At 36.1% G+C, this 24,340-nt stretch overlaps 1 protein-coding gene across 4 annotated transcripts in view; it reads left to right on the forward strand.

Moving 5' to 3' along the window:
- The window catches only part of Wapl (WAPL cohesin release factor), a 67,056-nt gene that overhangs the window by 1,666 nt on the left and 41,050 nt on the right, over positions 1–24,340 (forward strand). For 3 of the 4 annotated variants that reach the window (XM_034497492.2, XM_034497494.2, XM_076931488.1), the window contains exons 2-4: positions 1,439–1,959; positions 15,038–16,090; positions 18,868–18,986. In XM_034497492.2, the coding sequence (XP_034353383.1) occupies positions 1,461–1,959; positions 15,038–16,090; positions 18,868–18,986 (1,671 nt within the window). In that variant the 5' untranslated portion in view covers positions 1,439–1,460. The remainder of the gene's footprint in view (positions 1–1,438; positions 1,960–15,037; positions 16,091–18,867; positions 18,987–24,340) is intronic. The other variant, XM_034497493.2, reaches the window with a different exon arrangement.

A 24,340-nucleotide genomic window follows, 5' to 3' on the forward strand; every position in this document is an offset into this window, starting at 1 on the left:
TTTTTTTGATTTGGCATTTTTAGGTGATTGCCATGTATGTGTCCCCCAAATATTCCAGCTTTGTTGGGATATATGTGTGTAGGTCTGAGTATCACAGCTTAAAGAAATGACTTTATTTTCTTGCCTTTGGCAGCTGCCCAATTATACTCGGTTTTGTTTAATAGGCTATACTTAACAAGAAAGACAATAAAGCTTGTTAGTGTTTAAGACTACAAAATGGAAACTCTCTGAGGAAAGATAAAATTTCTCTTAGCACAGATGTGTACGATGACTAAATTATTATTTTGTCCAATCAGAATTGGTTTCCTTTCAAACATTAAGGGTAGTGGCGAGTCTTCTAACTGAATATTTGCTGAACTAAATTGGACAGTGATTCATTAAGTTGTAAGAACTTAATATAAATGTTAAAAGTGTAGCTCAAAAATACTTGAAAATTAAGGTAAATATTATTCTTATTGTAAATTTCCAAGTAATGAAGATTTTCCAAGCCTTTAAGTAATTGCTTACCTTCCCCCTAGAAGTGATAAATTGATATTTAAACTGCAGAAGGTCAAAGTGTTGAGAAATGGATAATGATTGATTGATGGTGTTGTAAAAGTACTGTACCTTGTATTTTTAAAATGTTTGATTTTTTTTTTTTTTTTTTTTTTTGCTTCTCTTGGAAAAATTTTCAGTATAATTTTAGGTGAATCAGGTAAATGGGTTTGTAAGTTGAAGAGGAAAATAAAGGCTATATAATTCTATTTTATAATAAATTATGTACCTTTGTAAAGTGGAGTTCTCCAACTTAGAGAAACGTTGCTCAGCAATGATCAGAGCACTATGGAGGTAAAGGAAGTAGAAGAGTGGTTCCTTGAGTTTAGGGAGATGACCATTGAAGGAGCTTTTTAAAGTCAGTTAAAATCACTTTAAGAATCAGAATCTTTAAGCTTGGTAGAAGATTGTACTATATGAGGAAATAAGTTTTTCTGACCCTTTATGAAGAGTTGTAGAAATTTCAAAGAACTAAGTTTGGTCAACTGACACTATTTAGATTCTGGAAAACTTACTATATTACATTGTGACTAAAGATTTTTATTTGGGTATTTACTCTAGATTATTTTTCTGACTAAACTGTGTATGCGGATATTGAATTTGAATGTTTTAAGTTAGATTTGTAGGTACTGCATTATGAGTTGGTTAGTAAGGTTTTTTTTTTTTTTTTTTAAAAACCTTTGTAAGTTTCGTTCTTACTGTAAAAACAAATCAAAACAACACCAAAACCTGATATGTGGAAGTAAAGGATGAACCTCTTCAGCCCATTTATTTAAGCTAGTTTAAACGTTCATGTGCTGAATGTTGAAAACGAAGGAAGTCCTAGGGCTTTATTTTTATAGATTGATTGCTTAAAACTTGTTAAAAATTTGCTGATTATATTTTCTTAAATTTCTTTCCACAGAGAATATGAAACAGGTGTCAAAATGACATCCAGATTTGGAAAAACTTACAGTAGGAAAGGAGGAAATGGCAGTTCAAAATTTGATGAAGTTTTTTCCAACAAACGGACTACTCTTAGTACAAAATGGGGAGAGACCACATTTATGGCTAAATTAGGGCAGAAGAGGCCCAATTTCAAACCAGATATTCAAGAAATTCCGAAGAAACCTAAAGTAGAAGAAGATGATACTGGAGACCCTTTTGGTTTTGATAGTGATGATGAGTCTCTACCTGTTTCTTCAAAAAATTTAGCCCAGGGTAAGGGTTCATCTTACTCAGAATCTAGTGAAGCTGCTCAGCTGGACGAAGTCACTTCTGTACTTGAAGCTAATAGCAAATCTGGTCATGTGGTGGGTGAAGACAGTTTTGCTTCTGATAGATGCTTACTTACGGAGGATACTTTAATTGGGAAAGAAAAGAGCACAAATAGAATTCCAGAAGACAATGCAAACAAAAGTAGTTGCGCTAAGTTGATAACTTCAGGTAAGTTTTGATGTTTTTATAAGCCAAGAAAGTTTTTTTTTTTAAGCTATTTATGTGATAGTGAAATTGTAATTTATTACTTGTGTGTTTGCATATGTTTGGGGAAAAAAAGGACAACTTTGTTGAGTTGTTTCTTTCCGTGTTTATGTGGGGTCTAGAGATAAATAAATGCAGGCTGCTGCCAGGCCTGAATTGCAAGCACCCCTACTGAGCCATCTCATTATCACCTTAAAAGGGGCTAGTGCTTGGTAGGTGTGGGGATGCATGCTTTTAATTCCAGCTCTTGGGGGGAGGCTGAGGCAGGTGGATCTCTGTGAGTTGGAGGCTAGCCTTGTCTGCAAAGTGAGTCCAGGACGGCTAGGGCTGTTACACAAAGAAGCCCTGTCTAGAACCACCCCCACTCTCCCCTCCCCCAAAAAAGGGTGTGCGTGAACTACTTGTTTTCTTTTCCTCCCTGCATTTATGATTAGTAGAGGATATTGATAAGTTTGTTTATTTTATGTGTGTGTCTTGTCTGCATATATGTTTGTATACTGTGCAGGCCTGGTACCTCCAGAAGCTAGGAGCTACTGGAGTTACATACCAACCATGTGGGTGCTGGGAGTTGAACCTGGGTCCTTTGGAAGAGAAGCCAGTGCTCTTAACTGCCGAACTATTTTTCCAGTCCCCTTATAAAAGTGTTTATAACTTTAAAGAGCTCAATTAGATTTAAATTTTAATCAAACAACATCTTAGAGATTTGTTACTTGGTATATTTTGGGAACAGTCTTATATACCTTGTATTTGTTGGATAGTGTTTTTATAATGTAAATTGGTTGGCTGTCTACAAGGAATTGTCTGTTGTAGTCTTAATGTAAAACACATCAAGTAGTATAATGGAGCGTGATTTGCATAGTTTTAACTAACTATGAGCTTTTTTTCTACTTTTCTTACCTTTGGGTGAGAGTGAGCTAGCTTTTGTTGTCATTCCCTTGATCCTCTGGCCTAATTCTCATTTGGTTGTTGCTTTGTTCATATTTCTCTTAAAGCATTGTTCTCAAGCTAAGCTTAGATTTTGTTTTTCTTTTTTTTTTTTTTTTTTTTTTTTTGGTTTTTCGAGACAGCCTTTCTCTGTGTAGCCCTGGCTGTCCTAGAACTCACTCTGTAGACCAGGCTGGCCTCGAACTCAGAAATCCACTTGTCTCTGCCTCCCAAGTGCTGGGATTAAAGGCATGCGCCACCACCGCCCGGCAAGCTTAGATTTTCATAAGAAAACAAATCAAAAGAAGCCTAAAGTTGTTTCCAGATCAGCTTTGAAAATTTATCATACAGATATAATTTCTGAGCTCAAATGAATTTTTATTCAATTCTCCTCACTTTGTAAAGTTTGAAGAGATTAGGTGACTTTCTAAGATTAGCTAGTAGCAAAATTGGAATGAAAGTTTTAAAAAAATTAATTACCTTTAGGATTATTACTTTATAGGAGTTCTGCATGCATTTATGTATGTATACCATATGCATGTTTGCTGACCACCAAGGCTGGAAGAGGGTATCTGATTCCCCTGGGACTGGAGTTACTGACAGTGGGGAACTACAGTGTGGGTTCTAGGAATTGAACCAGGTCCTCTGCAAGAGTGATTAGTGCAGTTAACCACTGAATGAGCTTTATTGATTGCCAGGATGTTGTTGAGCCTACTATTTGAATTGTATAGTGTTTTAATTGTCATTTCTTGCTGATTCCAGGTAGTTGATTTACATAGGAGGTAGGTGGTCTGTAGAAGAATGGAGGTGGCAAGTTGTTGAAGTTGTCTTGGAGGACCAAGGGAGTGTGGGGCACTATTGGCTCGGAGAGGCCTTGATGGCAGAGGGTTGAGGGAAAAAAAATGTTTACTAAGGGAAATAGGAGCATTTGTAAGAGGTATTTAATTATGTTCATTTGTTTTTATATATGTCTAAATTGCTGATGGAAGTTGCTAGAAACTGAAAATACAATAATCTGTGGAATGAAATAACTTCCTACTCCAGTGTAGCTAGGTTGTAGTTCTGATGACCATAGTTGGGTTGATCCTGATTTCAGACTCCATTATAATGAATTTTGAGGAGAAAATACATACAAAAATAAAGATAAACAGGTATTCCAGAAAAAAAAAAAAAGTCTTCTCTTGTTATAAATGCACACTTAGTGGTAAGGGAATAATAGTTCAGAATGAGTTTATTTATTTATTATTTCCCTTTTTATTGACTTTCTGAAGCTGCAAACTCTGGCAACTCCTATAGGGTAGGAAGCAAACTTGAAATGTCTTTAATTTTTGTAATAGTGTTAGCCTATTCTAGATGTGTTTAAATCAGTTATTTTTATAAACCATGTATAAGTTCATGTATTTATAAGTTGATTCTGTAATTGAGAATGCTTTTGAGCTTTATTGATTCTCTTTTCATTGGCTTTTCATCTAAATTTTTGGGATTTCCTGAGTTTTCATTTTTGTCATATTGTCAATGTCTTTACTTTTACTCAGAAAACTTAAAAGTTTTATCAACAACTTGTTTAAAGTAAGTAGATGTACTTGTTCAAAGTGTGCAGGTTTAAGTTCCATAGTATCTTTTTAGTGAGATATTTGTTCATTCACCAGTTTCTGCAGTGGAATCATTTCACACCAATGAGAAAAGCTTATTCAATTTTTTTCTTTTTCTTTTCTTTTTTTTTTTTTTTTTCTAGACAGGGTTTCTCTGTGTGGCCCTGGCTATCCTGGAACTCACTCTGTAGACCAGGCTGGCCTCAAACTCAGAAATCCGCCTGCCTCTGCCTCCCAAGTGCTGGGATTAAAAGCGTGCGCCACCACTGCCCAGCACAAGCTTATTCAATCTTAAGAGTTTTATTACCGTTTTTTTTTCTAATACACATTAAGTGCATCTTTTCCTCTGTAGAGAATTATGTGATTTTTTTTGATATTACAATTCTTTGTTTTAAATACTTATTAATGAGTAATAGTTTTAAAAATTGTGGTTAATTTGGAGAGGAAATTCAAAATGAATTCATAATAAAACAGAATGGTTTGACTAGTAAGCTAGTCTAGTGGGTTAAGCCTAAAAACCTGAGTTTCCATCTCTGGGAACCACATAGAAGGAGAGAACCAACTCTTTCATGTTGTCTTCTGCACTCAATGTGCACCATGACTTGTGTGTCCTCACATGTGCACATACTCACACATAAATAAGTGTGATAAGTTTTAAAAACATCAGTGGTTATTTGTAAACAAATGCTTAGTAGATAAAAAAGAGTAGAAAAATGTTACAAACTGTCTAAGAACTCTAGAGAAAGGTTGAGTTATTAAAGTATCCTGGCTCAAAACAAGATCACAGAATTTCCAGTTTCAGAAAAATAGTGAAAGAACCTTGGGTATTCAGTAGTTGGTATATGGCTGAACATCTTTTCTCTCCTTGTGATTGTTCTGGGTTGTCCTGATGCTGTTTGTATTCTGATGTTAATTCTACTACCTCAGAAGAGGTCACCTCCCCACCCCCAGCAGTAATTTCCTGTGAACCTTCTAACTGGTCAATAAAGGCTAGAGTCTGTGATTGAACAATGGAGGAGAAAGGTGGGACTAGAGGTTTGAATGAGGGGAAGAGGACTGAAGAGGAGGAAGCCATGATGGACCAGAACCATGAGGCCAGAAGAAACCCCAAGTAGCAAGGGGTCTTATTGTTACTTATAGCTGGGAAATAAGTTAGTATAGTGTTAGATCTGCCAAATCTACGCTTATAGCTTATAATTGTAATAATTGGATTGCGCTTTTTAAATATGGGTTTATTGGTGTTGGAAATTACTGCAACATGTGATACTATAGAATGAATCTAGGGCTTTATGAATACGAGTTAGTCATCTACCATCAAATACCCCCTTAGCTCAGTGTGTGGCAAATTGTGTGTCATCTTTTCCACATACTAATCTTCCTACTTTTCATCAAGTGTTTATTTTTAAGTAAATCTAGTTCTGGTTTTATCTCCAAATTCTTATTTAATTTTAGAAACAAAACATTCTGATGTCAGTTTTTTTTTTTAAACTAATCAATTCTTAGACAGGTGTGGCACTAAAATGACTTTGAGCAGGAGCTAGAGTTCATCTTTTTAAGATATCTATATTCATCTATTATGAATCCTTTTACTTGGCCTTTTATATTTTATTATTTTTAAAAGACATAGTTTCACTATATAGTGCTAGTTGTTGTGGTAATCACTGTATAGACCAGGATTTGACCTCTGCCTTCTGAGTGTTGGGGTTAAAGGATGCATGTCCATGCCTGGCTTTAAGATTTATCTTTAATTATGTTTATGTGTGTGTGTTTGTGTTATGTGCATATGAGTGCAGGTGCCAGAGGCATTGGGTTCTTTGGAGCTTGAGTTATAGGCAGTTGTGAGCTATCTGATATGGATACTGGGAACTGAACTCCAGTCCTCTGGGAGAGTAATATTCACCTTTCTAGAACTTTTTTTATTTTTTTAAATTTATGTATGTGTGTGCATATGAGCATGATTGTATATTGTTTTGGAGTCAGTTCTGTCTTTCTGCCATGTATTTCAGCAAATGAACTTACTGTCAGGCTTGCATGACAAGCATTTTTACCAGCTAATTCATCTTACCCACTGGAGTGAGGAGGTTGTTTTGTTGAGACTGGATCTTGTATATCCTAGACATGTGGTCTTGTGGTTACTATGTGAACAAGAATGACCTTGAACTTTTGATCTCCAGCCTCTACTTCATGAATGCAAGGATTCAAGGCAGTCTCCACTCGTTATTGAACCAGACAGAACCTTTTGTATGCTAGCAGGCACTCTACTACCAATTCATTTAAGTTTGGAATCTGGGACTGTGCATTAAAACATTATTTATACTGGGCAGTGATGATGTGCACCTTTAATCTCAGCACTTGGGAGGCAGAGGCAGGTGGATTTCTGAGTTCAAGGCCAGTCTGGTCTGATTGAGCTCCCAGACAGCCAGAGCTACACAAAGAAACCCTGTCTTGAAAAAAAAAAAGTCTATGCACCATATATATGCAGTGTCTGTAGAAGCCAGTTTGGGTATTGGATCCCTTGGGACTGGAGTTGCAGTCAGTTTTGGGTGCTGGGGCTTCTGGAAGAGCAGCCAGTACCTCTAAACCATCTTCTTATCCCAGGACTTTTAAAAAAGGTTGCTTTTGCTTTTTATGTGGGGTTACTTCCGTTTCTCCTCTTTGTCAGTCTGGACTCTTGAAAAAAATTATGTAGAGACTTACATTTCTGCTTGGCACACTTTCCATGCCAGCCAGCTGGGATTCAGTCTACATATCCTGCCAAATATTGCGATAACCATAGCATAGGCTCTTAATTTGCATGGCTGGTTTCATAGCCAGTAAATTTTTTTCCATTTGCTTAAAGCTGTATTGAGTGTATGAGCTTGCTGGGGCCAGGGGGTGTGTGGTTATCAGGACATTCTGGGAATTGATTTTAGAACCAAAGGTGATTTTCAGAAAGGGGGAATGAATAGTTAGTTCTGCTTTTGACAGTTTAAAGTCGACTAGAATTGGGCTGGAGAGGAGGTTCAGGGGTTAAGAATGCATATGGCTCATGGAAAAGAGTAGCTTTTTAGCACCTACCAGTGACTCCAGGGGAATCTAACACCTTTGGCCTTCCTTGAGCACCTGCACTCTTGTGTATTTACCTACACAGAGGGATACAATATACACATTTTTTAAAAAATACTTTTTTAAAAAAAATGGGCTACAAACTTAACTGAGATGACAATCTTAGTATCAGGAAGTTATTTGCCTTTACATAGTGAGCGTTTTTTGTATAAAATGTACTAGTCATGTTTCAAGTTTCATGAAAAGTGGGTAAGAGATCTATTCTGTTTTTAATTTCAGCTTTGTGCTAAGCCTTTTATATATCAGTCAATTCTTAACCATAGCCTTATAAAGCTGGCTTAATTCCCATTACATAAAGGGTAAAGCATCATTCAGAAGTTGGATAACTTGAAGTAAGTGGAATAGCTGTGAAACATCCAAATTGCTCTTTTCATATGGTATTGTTATATTCTGGTAGGAATGAACTTAATAATCAATAATACATGATTTTAGAATAAAACAGCTGTCGTAAGATTGATTTTATCTTGTGTTGAAGCAGATTACAAGTCTCATTTGTTTCTATTTAAATAGTTTTTTAAAAAGACTTATTTTATTTGTATGGGTATTTTTGCCTGGCATATACATGTTCTTGGTGCCATGGATCCCCTGGAACTGGAGTTAAAGACAGTTGTAAACTACCATGTGGCTGCTGAGAATTGAGCCTAGGTCCTCTATAGGAGCATCTGGTGTTCCTAACCACTGAGCCATTTCTCCAGTAAATTTTTTTGGGGGAGGGGGGCAAAATAAGACCAGAGTTTTTAATACTTACTGAATAAAATGGATCTTATTTATGTAGTAAATAAATATCTTTTTTGTGTGTGCTGTATACAAACAACTCAATAATATGTAAATTTGAGGCAGATTTTTACGTGTTTTGTTTGTTTTTGCAGTTGCTGGAGATTGTATGCAGGGCCTTCTACATCCTGCCACATCTCCAGGCTTCATTTATTAAGTAGATTTTGATGTCTGTTTCTGTCTCAAGACTATAGTACAGGCTGTCCTTATATTGAAGACATACTTGAAAATAATCCTCCTGCCTCTACCTCCCAAGTACACTATCCCAAGGATTATAGCCGTTGCCATCATCCTTTTATTTCTTATTTCTACCACCACTTCTTCCAGCCCCTCAAGGAAAGCCAGAATTGTTCTCAAAGTTAAAATATAACAAGAGTGCAGGAGACCATTAGCAAGTTTCCCCTGGAATCCCGAGAGAATACCAGCTTTGTGGTAATTAATGAAAACTGTAAACATACTGTCCTCCTATGCTTTTTAGGAGGTGTACCATTGACGTGTGCTAGTCATGAATAACTACTTTCAGCACAATGAGCTTTATTTTTATAGTACTTCACAGGACACCCCCCCCCCCCCAATATATTCTGTTCCTTAGACTTAGAGCCGTGAACAACCACACCTGGTGTTTCGAGAGGGAGATCAAGGGTGGAGCTTAAATAAGAAGCGTCTATTTGAAATAATACATGTGAGACTAAGTATAATAATATTTGAACATGAATTCATTAAGTATTTGAATTGAGCTGTGAAAAAGTTCCTGTACTTAAAGGGTGGAGAAAAGAAGAAGAAACTAAAAAAGGAAGCTGATATGAAACAGCCAGAGCTATTGAAGGTTCAACTGAGTTGAATTGGATTGCTGATAGAAAAGTTAACTGAGGATTTCACCGAATGGTTCTGGTGGCCTGAGGATTGAGAAAATTCACATATGTAAATGTACATGTTTTAAAGAGAAGAACTGGGACAGCTGCAAACAGATGGCATGCCCAAATTAGGTAATATGAGGAGGGGTTATTTACAAAGGTATAGGAGGGATATAGGAAAATCACCAGGGATGAGGCCCCCCAACCTTGGTTTCACAGTGGAGCTGTTATTACCCCGACTCAAATGGATTAGGAGCTGAAGCCTGCTTTATAAGGAGCTGTATCTTTCTGATGAGGACCTAATTATGCTATCCTGGGGGTAGCAGCTCCTCACTGATAGAACCTTGTATAAGCCTAAAGATAAGGGCTGTTTTGTAGATAGGAATGATAGGAGGTTGGTTTAATTTTGGCCATTTTGTGTAGTAAGCCTGCTACTGGTTGTGCTGGCGGTGCTGCTGCTGCTAGTGGTAGTGCTGCTGATAATAATAAAATAATAATAAATTTTATATGTAATTCCAGCTCCCAAGGTTCTGGATTACAGATATATTGCTATGCACAGTTTTTGAATAGTTTTTTTTTTGTTGTTGTTGTTGTTTGTTTTGTTTTGTTTTTGCTTTTCAAGACTGTGTAACCCTGGCTGTCCTGGAACTGACTCTGTAGACCAGGCTGGCCTTGAACTCAGAAATCTGCCTGCCTCTGCCTCCCAAGTGCTGGGATTAAAGTGCACCACCACTGCCCGGCTTTGAATAGTATTTTTGAAATGGTTTTTGGTTTGTCTCCACCTCCCCACCCCCCTTAGGGTTATTAAACCTAGAGCCTGTAGTTAAGCACTGTACTTTGAGTTGCATCCCTAATCCTTGTTTATTTACTATATTATCTTTAAAATGACATGTAATCTTGTGTTTCATTAGAGTATTTTATATGCCTATTTAAAGAAGATGCCTTACCTTTCAAATCTTTATGTAAAATTGATTAATTGAGGACGTTGGGAGCTTTTTTTTTTTTTATTGTTTTTGAAACAGTCTCTAACGAAGGCTGGCCTCAGACTCCTTCTGTAACAGAAAATGACCTTGAATTTCTTATCCTCCTATCCCCATCCTGAGTGCTAGCATTACACTCGGGTACCACTCTGTATTTATTCAGTGCTTGAACTTGAACCAAGGGCCTAGTCAAGCTATCAACCAAGCTACAGCCCCAGCTCCTGGTTCACAAATAATAGTTCATTTTCTGGTCCTGTGGGTACTTGTGGTTAATGTCCATATGTTCTCTTGACAGTGAGAAGTTGCTTTCCCTCAGATTCAGATTTCATGAATACTTTGTATTTCGTTTTTGGAGCTAGAACCCAGAACCTTGAGTATGGAAATGTGCATTCTATCATTGAACTATACCCCCAACCAGCTTATATACTGTGTATGATCCTAAAAACCTAAACATTTGCTGTGTGTAGTAGCATGATTATACAGCAAGGCAGGGCAATCTCTGATTTGAAATTAGCTCACATTACATAGTTCCTGGCCAGCCTTGGTTACACAGTGAGGTCTTGTTTCAAATCATACACACAATGTGAAATATAAAATACTGGAATGTATGCATATATATGGTATATCATGCTTTTAGTACATTTAAAGGATAATTTTAGGATGCATATTGCTCTGTATTTGTAGATACTCCTTATTCTTTTTAGCAGGCTCATAGTTTCCCATTGTGTAGGTGTATATGAACTGCATTGTGATTGTGGTTTTTTTTTGTTGCAAGTAAATGTTGTATTGAACATCTTTTTAAGTTTTTGAGTACCATGTCAGCTGTGTTAGTATAGTGGTAGGAGTTATTTCTAAAAGTAATTTTGAGAGAGAATATATATATATAGATATATATATTTATATTTTAAAGTTTTATTTTTATTTCTTTAAATTATATGTAGTTATGTGTGTCTGCACTTGGGTTTGATTATGTGCATATAAGTGCAGATGTTGAGGAAGCCAAAAGCTTAGGACCCTTTGCAGCTGAAGTTATAGGTGGTTGGTTGTGAGTCATCTGATGTGTGTTGGGGTTGGAATTTGGATCCTTGGGAAGAGCAGCAAATGCTCTTATACTGGACCATCTCTCCAGCCTTGGATGTATACAGCTTAAATTTCAATAGATAATGCCACATTTCTTGCTAATAGTATGCACCCCCTTTCCCAACCTTGCTATCACCCTTCTCTTAACAAACTTTGTTCCTAGGTAAAGGTAGAAAAATAGCTACTTGGTTTTTTTTTTCTGTTGGATTGTTTTCACTTTAGAATATATAGAATCTTTTACACATTTTTACTTGCGCTTGGTTTACAATGGTATTGGCTACAATCTTCCCACTTAGCCCTTTTGTTAGCCAGCTACCACAGTTCTCCTTAGAACTACAGTATATTGTTAATTGTTGTAGCTTTTTAGGCATATACTGTGCAGTTTTATTGTAAAGTATGTATTTGGTTCAGTTTCCGAGTATAAAATTCAAGATCCTAGAATCTTATGTAGAATCATCTTGTAATGAACTGACAGCTGACAGTTTTTAAGGAGCTTTAGGATAAATAATGTTCACTAGGTAGATGCAATCAAGATTAGAGGGTTGAGACTTTCAGAGATACCCCTATCTGAAACCTTTTAAGGAAGGGAAGAAGGGACACGGGCTAAGCTGATGACTTATGGTAGAAGAGCTACCATGAAAATCATAAAGGACAAGTTTGTTTTGTTTTTTTCAGAGATTTATTTATTTTATGTAAGTGGGTACACTGTAGCTAGCTGTCTTCAGACACACCAGAAGAGGGCATCAGATCCCATTACAGATGGTTGTGAGCCATCATGTGGTTGCTGGGAATTGAACTCAGGACCTCTGGAAGAGCAGTCAGTGCTCTTAACCGCTGAACCATCTCTCTAGCCCGATTAAGGACAAGTTTTAGAGAGCTTCCAGATAGCTGGTCATGAGGTTTCCTGGAAGATAGTGTACCCTTCCCCTCATGCTTTGTTTGTTCATCTTTCTGTCTGGCTCTATTTACTTGTTTACTTACTTATTTACGGTTTATAAGACAAGGTCTCATGTAGCCCAGAAGGCTCTGGAGTTTGATATGTAGCCAAGGATTACCATGAACTCCTAATTATTCTGCCTTCACCTTTGAGGTGCCACTATACCAAGCAAGTATATACTTCCTCTGATGGATGACTTGTTTTGAGACAGGACTTCCTGTATAAAATTAAGAATCTGTTAAGTAAGGATGAGAGAGTTGAGACAGAGTCTATGTAACATGTTGGTTTTTAATTCACAATCCTGGTTGCTTTGCCCAGCATTGTGAGGGTTAGTGCCTGGTTTTATTGTATCTTGTTATGCTTTGTTTGGTTGATGTCCCTGGGACATGGCTGGGTGGGATGGATCTGGAAGGAGATGTAGGATGAGGGGGCTGAGAGAAATGGAGGGAGGGGAAGCTGCAGCCAGGATGTATTGCATGAAAGAATAAAATAAAACAAACAAAAAAAATCTAGTCATCATACTGCCCTCCCCAAACCCCTTTGGTAAATGAATATTCAGCACAAATGGGTTTATCTCTTAGGAAGGTGGTTTTGATGTGGGAGGGCAGTTAAAAGCAATTGTAAACTGCAGTTTTGAATAAGATAGTGATAACCTTTCAAAAGCGAGCTAAGATTTTGTTGTTGGGAAGTTAAATAATATAGGAGTATAAGACACATTTTACGTGCTGAAATAGTACTGTGGAGAACTTGGGCAGGTTTTCTCATGTAGAAATTAGATTAAATTAGCTTTTACCTAAAACTATCTACGTTTTAGAAATTTAAAAATGTACTAGAGTAATAAGTCACTTTTGCTTTTGCTGAATATAATATGTGGATTGTTTGCTATTGTTACTGTATACTATTTCTTTACTGAATGCTGCATACTTAAACTATTTCCTTACAGAACTCATTACTTCTTATAAGTTTACACAGATAGGCTAGCAGCAGTTACTACTTAAATTACCTAAAAAGCAACTTCTAAAATGCATAAACACAACACACATAGGAGAGATGAGGGCAATAAACTTAAAATAGTAATGTTTTTTAAAAAACTATAGTGAAGTTTATGTTTAGATCTGTCTTTAAATCAGAATAATGTTTACACTTAAAGCAGAAAATCTTTTTTGAGATATTAAGATAGTAGAAGCCAGGTATTTTGCACATGAAACAGAAAGATTACTAATTTGAGGCCATCTTGGGTTTCACAGGGAACCCAGTCTCTGAAAACAAAAACAAGTTGTTTGGTAGCATGTCTTTAATACTAGCAGAGGCAGGTGGATCTCTATGATTTTAGGGCCAGCATGATCTATAGCAAGTGGTAGGCTAGTCAATGTTACATAGTGAAAACCTGTCTCAAAACCAAATACTACAACCCCATTAACTACTCCCCACAAAGTCCCCTCAGTGGAATACTATACAGTTAAAAAAATGAGCTAAGGATTGGAGAGGGGGTTCCCAGCAACATGGCACATGTGTACCCATGCATACACTAATCAATAAACATAAGGTAGTTTAACTTAGTTACGTTTTAGACATGTTAGGTAGGTGCTCTAACCACTGAGTTAAATTAGTACATTCTTCTTCTTCTTCTTCTTTTTTTGAATCAGTGCCTTAAGTTTCCTAGGATTGCCATGAACTTTGTATCCTGTTGCTGGGATTACAGGCCTATGACACAGTTAAATTATATTTAAACTCATTGAGTAGCATCAATAATTATACAGTGAATTCATCCATGTAAAACATTCCTTTTGTCTGTATTCAAAAGTTGTGTTTGTTAAGACTTGTAAATAAGGAGGGTGTTGTGGCTTATTATGACTTTAATCTCAGCACTTGGAAGGTGCAGGCAGGCAGATCTCTTGTGAGTTTGAGTCCAGTCTGGTCTACATCTTGAGTTCCAGGACAGAGTTACATTGTGAGACACTATCTCAAAACAAAACAAAAGATTTGTAAATAGTTTTTCTTAAATGTAGGTGTATTTTTCTTGAGGCAGTTTTTTTTCTTTGGCATAGAGTAAATATTTGCCAGTGTTTACCCATTAATTAATACTCAGGGCATCATGATATTAGTTTGAGTCATATTGCTGTCTTTTACTTGGAAGGTAACAAAGTAATTGCTTCTGTTGTTAAAAATATAAGACAACAAAAAATGAAATTTTCACATATAAAATAGTCATGTTAAATTTGCAGTACTGGTTGATATTTATAAATAGGCACTATAGACTACATAGGTACCAGATCCACTGTTAAGAAATTATGTGGCTTTTAGGATTAGAAGAAATAGAGAAATAGCTAGAGAAGCTTCCTGCAGGCAGGTTTTTTGACAAAATTAACATACTGTATAGACAGCCCTATTTCAGGTAAGTACAAATGACACTTAAAGGCATGTGACTCATTGTTACATGTGTTTAATTTCTACTAAATTTAAGTACAGTTACTTGAAAGCATAAATGTCATCTAATGTTATCCTCAGTAGATTCAGTTTTTTAATAATGCTAGAATCTTCTTCTGAGTTCAGCATAACTGTTTTTAGAGGTTTGGGTATCCAGGGACAGGCTACTAGAAGACATGGCAGCTGTACCTACTGACAGAGTAGGAGAGATGTGTAAAACTTTATTTTTTATGGTTTTTTTTTTGCAAATTGAAATTATTGCAGCTATTTCAAGATTATTTTATACTACTGTTCAGATAGCCCTACTATTTGTTAATTTGCATACTGATGACATTTATGTTTTTAACCTAACATTTTTCATTTTTATAGATAAAGTGGAGAATTTTAGTGAAGAACATGAAAAAAATAGTCACCATTTTCACAAAAATGCTGAAGATAGTACTAAGAAACTCAATGCAGAAACCACAGTGGCTTCTGAATATAAAGCTGATGAAACTAAAGAAACAAATGATACTTGGAACTCCCAGTCTGGAAAAAGAACAGAGTCTTCATCTGAAAGTTGTCCAGTCAAAGGATCTGTAAGAACTGGTTTATATGAATGGGATAATGATTTTGAAGATATCAGATCAGAAGACTGTATTTTAAGTTTGGATAATGATTCTCTTTTGGAGATGAAGGATGAGGATTTAAAAAATCGGATTGGAGGATTGGAAAATCTAAATGAAGCCTTTGAAGAAGATATTATACAAAGTGTTCTTAGGCCAAGCAACTGTAGGACGTACTGTAGGGCCAATAAAGCGAAATCCTCACAGGGAGCATCAAATTTTGATAAGCTAATGGATGGCACCAGTCAGACCTTAGCCAAAGCTAACAGTGAATCAAGTAAAGATGGCCTGAATCAGGCAAAGAAAGGTAGTGTAAGTTGTGGGACCAGTTTTAGAGGAACAGTTGGACGGACTAGAGATTACACTGTTTTACATCCATCTTGCTTGTCAGTTTGTAATGTTACCATCCAGGATACTATGGAGCGGAGTATGGATGAGTTCACGGCATCCACTCCTGCAGATTTAGGAGAGGCTGGCCGGCTCAGAAAAAAAGCAGATATTGCAACTTCCAAGACCACTACTAGATTTCGACCTAGTAATACTAAATCCAAAAAGGATGTTAAACTTGAATTTTTTGGTTTTGAAGATCATGATGAGACAGGAGGTGATGAAGGGGGTTCTGGAAGTTCTAATTACAAAATTAAATATTTTGGCTTTGACGATCTCAGTGAAAGTGAAGATGATGATGATGACGACTGTCAAGTGGAAAGAAAGAAAGACAAAAAAAGAACCAAAACAGCTCCATCACCTTCCCAGCAGCCTCCTCCTGAAAGCAGCGACAATTCCCAGGATAGTCAGTCTAGTACTAATAATGCAGGTAAGAATTGTAAGATTTATATATAATATAAAATAATATGCATTTAATATATAAAGTTTTTCAGGCTTTTAAGGGTAGGTTCTTTGCTTAATACAAACTCAGTTCTGATATATATATGTGTGTGTGTGTGTGCCTGCATGTGGGTATGTGCTTGTGAGTGTAGGTGCCATCTGAGACCAGGGCTGGAGTTAGGGTTGTAAGCTGCCTGACTTGGGTGCTGAATACTGAACTCAGATCCTTGGGAAGAGCAGCAAATTCTCTTAACCACTGAGTGATCTCTTAAGCCTTAGTTTGTTATATTACAGTTTAGTAGAAGCATAGATTGCCTTATGCATAAGTATAGCATTTTACATGTAAATGATTAGGTTTTAAATTGTATGGTAGACTGGGGAGTCTTACATGTATTAAATCAGTACTGTCATTTAAAGTTTTTTATTTTGGATTGGGTTCCAAACCCAATCCAAATTACATATAAGTAATCTCTCCCATTGAAATACAACCCTAGGCCAGCATATGGGAATTTATGTGAGAATTTTATACTATTAAGTCTTTGGGACAAAGATACCAAATATCGTGTTTTAGCTTTGAAAATCAAAATGCAGTGTAGACATAAGGATGGATTTTTTTGGACAGTTAGAATTGTACTGATAACAGATGGTTTTAATGAGGGAAATACTCAAAAGAAGTTAATTAAAACCTTCGTAAGTAGCACAAAACTGAAAAGACATTTAAAACATTCTCAAAGCCTCTTAAGTTGTGGTTTCATAGGATTGAAAAGTACTAGTAGGTAAGTATTTTCTTTTAATAATAAAATTGTCTCAAGATTGTAGGCTCAATGATAAGGCCCTCTTAGTAGTTGAGTCTCTAGCGAGAACTAGGTCTATTTATTGCATCTTGGAGTAATAAAACCTAAATTCTGGAATATGAAAAGTTAGACTCCGAGAAATGAAGTTGATACTGAATTACATTTGACCAGTTGGATGAGAAATGCCAAGTTGCAGTTCAGTCTTGACGTAATGTGTGAACCAGCAATCATTTTTAAAAGTTGAGGTTCTCTTCCTTCTTTTAAATTAGAAGAAAATGTTTATAACCATTTGAGAAGTAATCTCATCCTTCAGTAGTTTTTATGTGAAGACTCACAGGTCATTGAACTGCATTGTACTAGCCAAGGGTAACTATCTTTGTTTTCTTTCCCTCCTGAGTGCTAGGATTAGGACTGTGCACCACACCCAGAGATTGTGCTTTTTAAAATTTTGTCCTCTTTGGGGCTTGAGAGAGGGCTCAGTGGTTATGTGTGTTTGTTGCTTTTAGTTCCTAGCACCCACATGGTGGTTCAGAACTTCAGTTCCAGAGGTTCTGATGCCTTACCATCTGTGCAGTCTCCTCAGGCAGGCATGTGGTTCATATACATACATATAGGCAAAACTGTTGAGATAGTTTTGTGCACTGTGTATTCAGATGCTGATGTCTATGCCTAGACATCTGCAGTCTGGACAATGGCATGGTCTAGCATCTCTGGTCTTAATGTTATATAAAAGTTGTTTTCCATCACCTCTGATTGGCTAATAAAATGCTGATCAGCTAGTTAGTTAACTGGACAGAAGAAAATAGGGCAGGACATCTGATCCCAGCTGGGGTCCTAGAAAGAGACTGGAGAGAGAGGAGAGAGGGAGAGACCATGGGGATGGACCAGGAGGATTCTCCATTGAGGTCTCTATGAGAGAGCAGCTATGAGGACAAACATGAACCAGAGTGAGCCAGGGTAAGACTCATATGCAGGTAAAGGACCACATAGCTGGGAAATATGCAGCATAACCAGATTAGAATAGTTCTGAACCTGCCCATCTTAGTTCTTGAAGCTTGTTAATAAAAATACCAGGACTCTGTATCTTTTATTTGGGAGCTAAAATGGGCTAGAGTGGGCCTTGCAGTTATGTAGGAACAAAAGGGGTATAAAAAAATCCCCCAAAGAATTAGTTAATGCAAAACACTCATATACATAATACATGTCTTAAAAACATTTTTAGAGTGGTTATCTTTGTAGAAGTCAGCAGCCTCTTACACACTTTGAACTATGTCTAGAGTGCTTAAATGTCTTTGACTCTTGGGAATCACACCAAAAGTTAGTTATCTCGTATCAAAGAACTCTGTACTCACAGCTAGCACATGTAGTCGGTACTGGAAGCATACAGCATTGGCATTAAACTACTTAGGTTTAAATTCTGAGTCTGCTTCAGCTCTGCCTAACTGGCTTCTAGCAAGTATTCTTTTAAGGCAACATGATTTCGTGAACTTAAAATGTAGAAAAAATGTAAAATTTAGTATTTTTTTGAGTTTGTAAATTATATATCAGTGTTAGTATCTGTAGATATCTGGCAGTTACATCTATGAAGTTCAAATTTTATTTTGGAAAAAATTTTAAGCCAGGTATGGTGATGCATGACTGTAATTTCAGGATTTGAAAGGCTAAAGCAGAGGATTGCCGTGAGTTTGATCTCACTTTGGAATATATAGTGAATTCCAGACCAGTCTGAGCTAACTATAAAGACCCATTCTCAGTAAAAGAGAAAATGTTTGATTTTTGCTATTAATACAAAATACAACTAGAACAGATATGTGATGGGTTTTGAAGTAGAGGATAGGGTTAGAGTACTTCATCAGCTGTTACTACTTTTAATCCTTCATTATTTTCCCCAACATTAATGTTTTTTAAAAAGCTTTAAGTTTTCTGATAACTTGAAACACTGGAAAGCTAGCTAGTTTGATTACCATTTCAGAAAACTTGGATTTTACAGAGGACTTGCCTGGTGTGCCTGAGAGTGTGAAGAAGCCCATAAGTAAACAAGGAGATAAATCCAAGGAAAATACCAGAAAGATTTTTAGTGGCCCCAAACGGGTAAGTAAAGTACTACTACTGGTGATTTTAGTTTAAAAATGTATGTGTATATGTGTGTATACATATATTTATCATTAGAGGGCTCAACCCGTAACTTTTTATTGAGAAGTTACCAGTAAGCCATTGTGACAGTGTTTATCACAGGATCTTATATTGTAAATCTTCTTTTTAAAAAACCAATATACTGTTATAAAAAAATGTAATTATATATCTATATAAGTATGTATGGCATTAAAATCATTTTTCCATGCTCTAAAATATTGGTTGTTTAAACTGACAAGAGCTGGTTAGAAGCTGAGACTTGTTGCTCTTCTGTCTTGCAATAGTCTTTTTTTTATATATCACTAGCCTAGAAAAAAACTGGAATTCAAAATACTGTTTCTACTAAATTGCAGTTGCTTTCATGTCACCCTCAGATTGAACATTTGTAAGTCAGGGATCTCTGTGTTCGGTCTTTTTGACCTTTTTTCAGTTCTTTTAGCTATATACCTACAGTTATACCATTTGTCAGGCTTGTTGAGTAACCGGGAACTGTTTTGCATTCCATTTTCTATTCTCATCAGACAGGCTCTATCAGTTTCCCCATGTCCCGGGAACATTTACTACTAGATTAAAGCTACTATAGGCTTGTTGTGATGATTCATGCCTTTAATCCCAGCAGCTGAGAGGCAGAGGCTGGCAAGTCTTTGAATTTAGGGCCAATCTTGTCTGTAGAGCAAATTGAAGGCCAGCCAGAGATACATAGTCAGATCTTGCTTTTTTTTTTTTTTTTTTTTTTTTTTTTTTTTAAAGCTACCGTAATATGTATAGAGGAGTCATGCTTTGATCTTCGTTTCTATAATGGCTACTGAGTTACAAAGTTTTTCACATGCTTTCTAGTCATTAGTAAGTCTATACATCATGTGTTTTGTTTTGTTTTGTTTTTTATGTTCATTCTGCATGTGCCTGTGGATGCCTCAATACCCTATGAGGCATCTTCTATTGTTCCTACCTTAATTTTTGAGACAGGATTTCACTCAGCCTGGAGTTCATAGATTTAGCTAGACTACTGCTGGCCAGCAATGCCCAGGGAATCTTCCTGTCTTTACCTTTCTAGAAATAGGATTATAAGAGTGTGTTGCTGTGCCCAGTTATGTAAGCACTGGAATTGAACTGAAGTGGTCATGCTTGTATGGCAAGTGCTTTACTCACTGAGCTGTCTCCCTCACCATGTTTGTCTGTATTTTGAGAAATACCTAATTGAGTCTTCTTGACCTTTTTAAAATTAAGAGTTATTGCCGGGCGGTGGTGGCGCACGCCTTTAATCCCAGCATTTGGGAGGCAGAGGCAGGCGGATTTCTGAGTTCGAGGCCAGCCTGGTCTACAGAGTGAGTTCCAGGACAGCTAGGGCTACACAGAGAAACCCTGTCTCAAAAAAAAAAAAAAAAAAAAAAAAAAAAAAAAAAAAATCATGAGTTATCTTTTATGTTAGTTGTAGGAGTTCAGCAGATTTTTCAAAAAATTTAAAAGAACTACCATATGAGCCTGCTGTCTCATTCCTGGGCGTATACCCAGGAGAACTCCATACCTGCTGTGGGGATATTTGTACCCCATGTTCATTGCTGCTTTATTTACTGTAGCAAAGAATTTGGAATCAGCATAGTTAGAGTTGTTCATAGAAAGATGAATGGATAGGTGTGTGTGTGTGTGTGTGTGTGTGTGTGTGTGTAATGAAATACTATTCAGCTGTGAAGAAAATTATAATAAAAAATAGATGGGCTTAGATGAAAATATATATTAGCCATCTACTCTCAGAAAAAAACATGTTCTCTGAAGTCTAGCCAATAATGTATATATATATGCATGTATGTAAGCAAATGTGGGCACACAATATAACATGTAAGAAAGAAAAAGAATGCTAAATGTTAGGGGATGAGAAAGGACTGAGTTTGTATTCTATTCTGTTTAAAAAAGAAGTTCACAGAGTTGTATAATCTTTGGAGCTAGTTTTTCTGTGTTTGACATTTTTGTTAACTGGCAATGTTTTGTATAATGTAAAATTTAGTTAAAAAGGAATTTCTTATTATATAATTTGCAAATACTCTGTCCACTTCTTAATGTTACACCTTCCTTTTTGCCAAATTTAAATTTTTTGATTATTTTTTTGCCCTTTTGTTGTCTCTGGTTTTGATGTCACAGCCAAGAATTCATTGCCAAATTCAATATAGGTTTTCAAAACTGTTTTCGCTCAGGGTTATAGTTTTATGTAGGTTTTTGGTTTATTTGAGTAATGTTTGTTTTGTTCTTGCTAAATGAATTAATTTTATATAGCTAGAATGTAAACATTTTTTATTGTCTTATTTGTTTATGTAAAAGCTCATTGGGCATCTTCAAAATAATATGGCTGTTTAGATGCACTTTTAGGTCTTACAAAATGGTTTATGATATATGTTTTCAGAGCAATATTTACCAATGGGCAGGGTGTTCTCAATCACTACATTTTTTAACGTTTGTTAATTTTGGGGAAGAGGATTCCATATATAAGTACTATATTTATATAGTTTCTACCTTGTCCTTTCCCCCTCCTCCTTTGTACTTTCCCACTCCTCAACATCATGACTTCTTAACTTACTGGTATATACACAAACAATACATATGTAAATTTAAGTATGTTATGCTGAGTCCTTTAGATTTGCTCATATGTATATGTGTTTAGGGTTGATTACTTCAAATTCTTACCACATATTAAGGACACCAACGAACTTTTAATTACATGGACACTATCAGTATGGATTAGGTTAGATAGAGCCAAGTGTGGTGGCATACATCTATGATCTCAGCAATTGGGGAACTGATACAGGAGCATTACAAGTTAGAGCTTTATGATTTTGGGCCACATAACAAGACCCTATCTTAAATAAACGTGGTAAAAAAGAAAACTAAACAAACAAAAACAATAAAAAAAACATTGACTAGATTAGAAATGAAAAACAAACCCCATTTGTATTTATGATTTCCTAAAGTAATAAACTAATGATGTAATATAATTTATATGAAAAATTATTTTCAAATCAAAAATGTAGAAGGAATAACATTATACTTTTGTAAATTTCTGTAAAGGCAGGCTTAAAAAAAAAAAAAAAAAAAAAGACACTTTTGAAGGCTTTGTGTGGTGGCTCATGCATTTAATCCTAGCACTGGGGATGCAGAGGTAGGTAAATCTCTGAATTTGAGGCCAGCCAGGACTATCTTTGTCTTGGAGGAGAACAGTTGTATTCTTATGTCTTTGCATTCAGTGTATTTTATTGTGTTATATTGGTTGAAATATTGGAAGAAAATATAACCCAACCATTCTATATGGTTTATTTTAGGTAAGCTTTTGAAATGTATTTTATATTTGGTTCACTACACCAAAAGTTAAATTTTAGTTTTTTAAAGGTTAACCTATGTCTGTAAGCCTTTCATACTGTTTACATTAGAATATTGCTTCTCCTTATATTTTGAATATACATTTTTATCTGTGCATGCTTTAAAGCCATATTTGTTGGCCATTTGGAAAATACTAGCTACCCTGAACTATGCAAGCTTTTTTTAATTGGATATTTTATTTATTTACATTTCAGATGTTATCTCATTTCCCCTCCCATAAACCCCCTATTCCATCCCTTCTCCTCCTTTTTGCTTTTAACCATTTTAATTACATGCAAGTATTAAGGTCAGTTCTAAATACAATAGATGCAAATAGTCAAGGAACAAGTAAGACAATAAACACAAACAGTCAAAGAACAAGCAAGGTGATAAACAAAGTCTAAGGGCTTTTCAAGATGACCAAAATATCTGACCCTACTTTCCTGTCCTAGCCCAAAGTCATTTTCATGCCTGAAGCCTACTTCTTTGTTCTAGCCTAATGTCAGATTCCCTATACAAACTTTCTAAGGTGACACATTTTGTTATGCTCAGTGAAAAATTCATACCATGGCTGGTGAGATGGCTCAGTGATTAAGAGCACTGGCTGCTCTTCCAGAGTCCTGAGTTCAATTCCCAGCAACCTTATGGTGGCTCACAACTATCTATAATGAGATCTGATGCCCTCTTCTGGTGTGTCTGAAGGCAGTGACAGTGTACTCACATAAAATAAATAAATCTTTAAAAAAAATTCGGCCGGGCGGTGGTGACGCACGCCTTTAATCCCAGCACTTGGGAGGCAGAGACAGGCGGATTTCTGAGTTCGAGGCCAGCCTGGCCTACAGAGTGAGTTCCAGGACAGCCAGGACTAAACAGAGAAACCCTGTCTCGAAAAACCAAAAAATAAATAAATAAATAAATAAATAAATTCATACTAATATCATCAAGCCAAAAAATTTTGTCAATACTGGGAAGTAGTCAGATTCACAGTAATAGATCAAGATCTCCAGAATTTTAGTTTTTGCTAGAGTTGATATTTTTTCATTGGTACCAAATGCCTTAAAGGGATTAGCTGACAGTGACAGTCACACTTTATTCCTTTACAGAAATATTTTTGCCAGATACCTAAGTCTTAAAAGGATGTTTGTCAGTCTTTGAAGAATGACTTTTCTGACAAACATATATACAGCTCAAAAAGTTGTATGCACAAGTAGTTTGTGCATATTTGTCACACAGAACATTGAGATTTAATAAAAATGATAATTCTTCTTAGGCTTTATATGAAACTGATGTTTATGGTTTATGACACTGATGAGAAAAGGTATATAATTTGTAGGTTTTATAGATTCTTGCCCAAGATACCATCAAACTGGCTTCAGTACCATCCATAGGAGTTTCAACACACTGAGAAAGGCAAATAACATACTACTGTAATTATGAAAATAGGGGGTGTGTATTTGTTTGTTTGTTTGTTTTAGGTTTTTTGAGACAGGGTTTTTCAGTGTAGCCCTGGCTGTCCTGGAACTCCCTCTGTAGACCAGGCTAGCCTCGAACTCAGAAATCTGCCTGCCTCTGCCTCCCAAGTGCTGGGATTAAAAGTGTGAGCCATCACTGCCTGGCATGAAAATCGTTTTGAATTTGTAGTCTCCTGAAAGAGTTTGATATTATCTCTAATGTCCATGGCCTATACTTTGAGACCTGATGATTGATAGTGTTATTTAGTTTTCTAAAACTATTATTGCGAAAAACTTTAAATTCAAAAAAGAAATGTGAAACCCCTTATCTCTTGGCATGTATTTATTTTTAGCTAGCATTGTGCTATCATGGTATACACAGTGTTCTTTCTGCATAACATGTTTATTATACAATACGTATCATGTGTATACTGTAGTATTTGAAAATAATTCTATTGTTAGCATAAGCAATTCTTTCTCTTTTTTACCCCTTCTGTTTTGTATTCTATTTTTGCA

This window comes from Arvicanthis niloticus, chromosome 3, assembly GCF_011762505.2.
Source record: "Arvicanthis niloticus isolate mArvNil1 chromosome 3, mArvNil1.pat.X, whole genome shotgun sequence".
NCBI lineage: Eukaryota > Metazoa > Chordata > Mammalia > Rodentia > Muridae > Arvicanthis > Arvicanthis niloticus.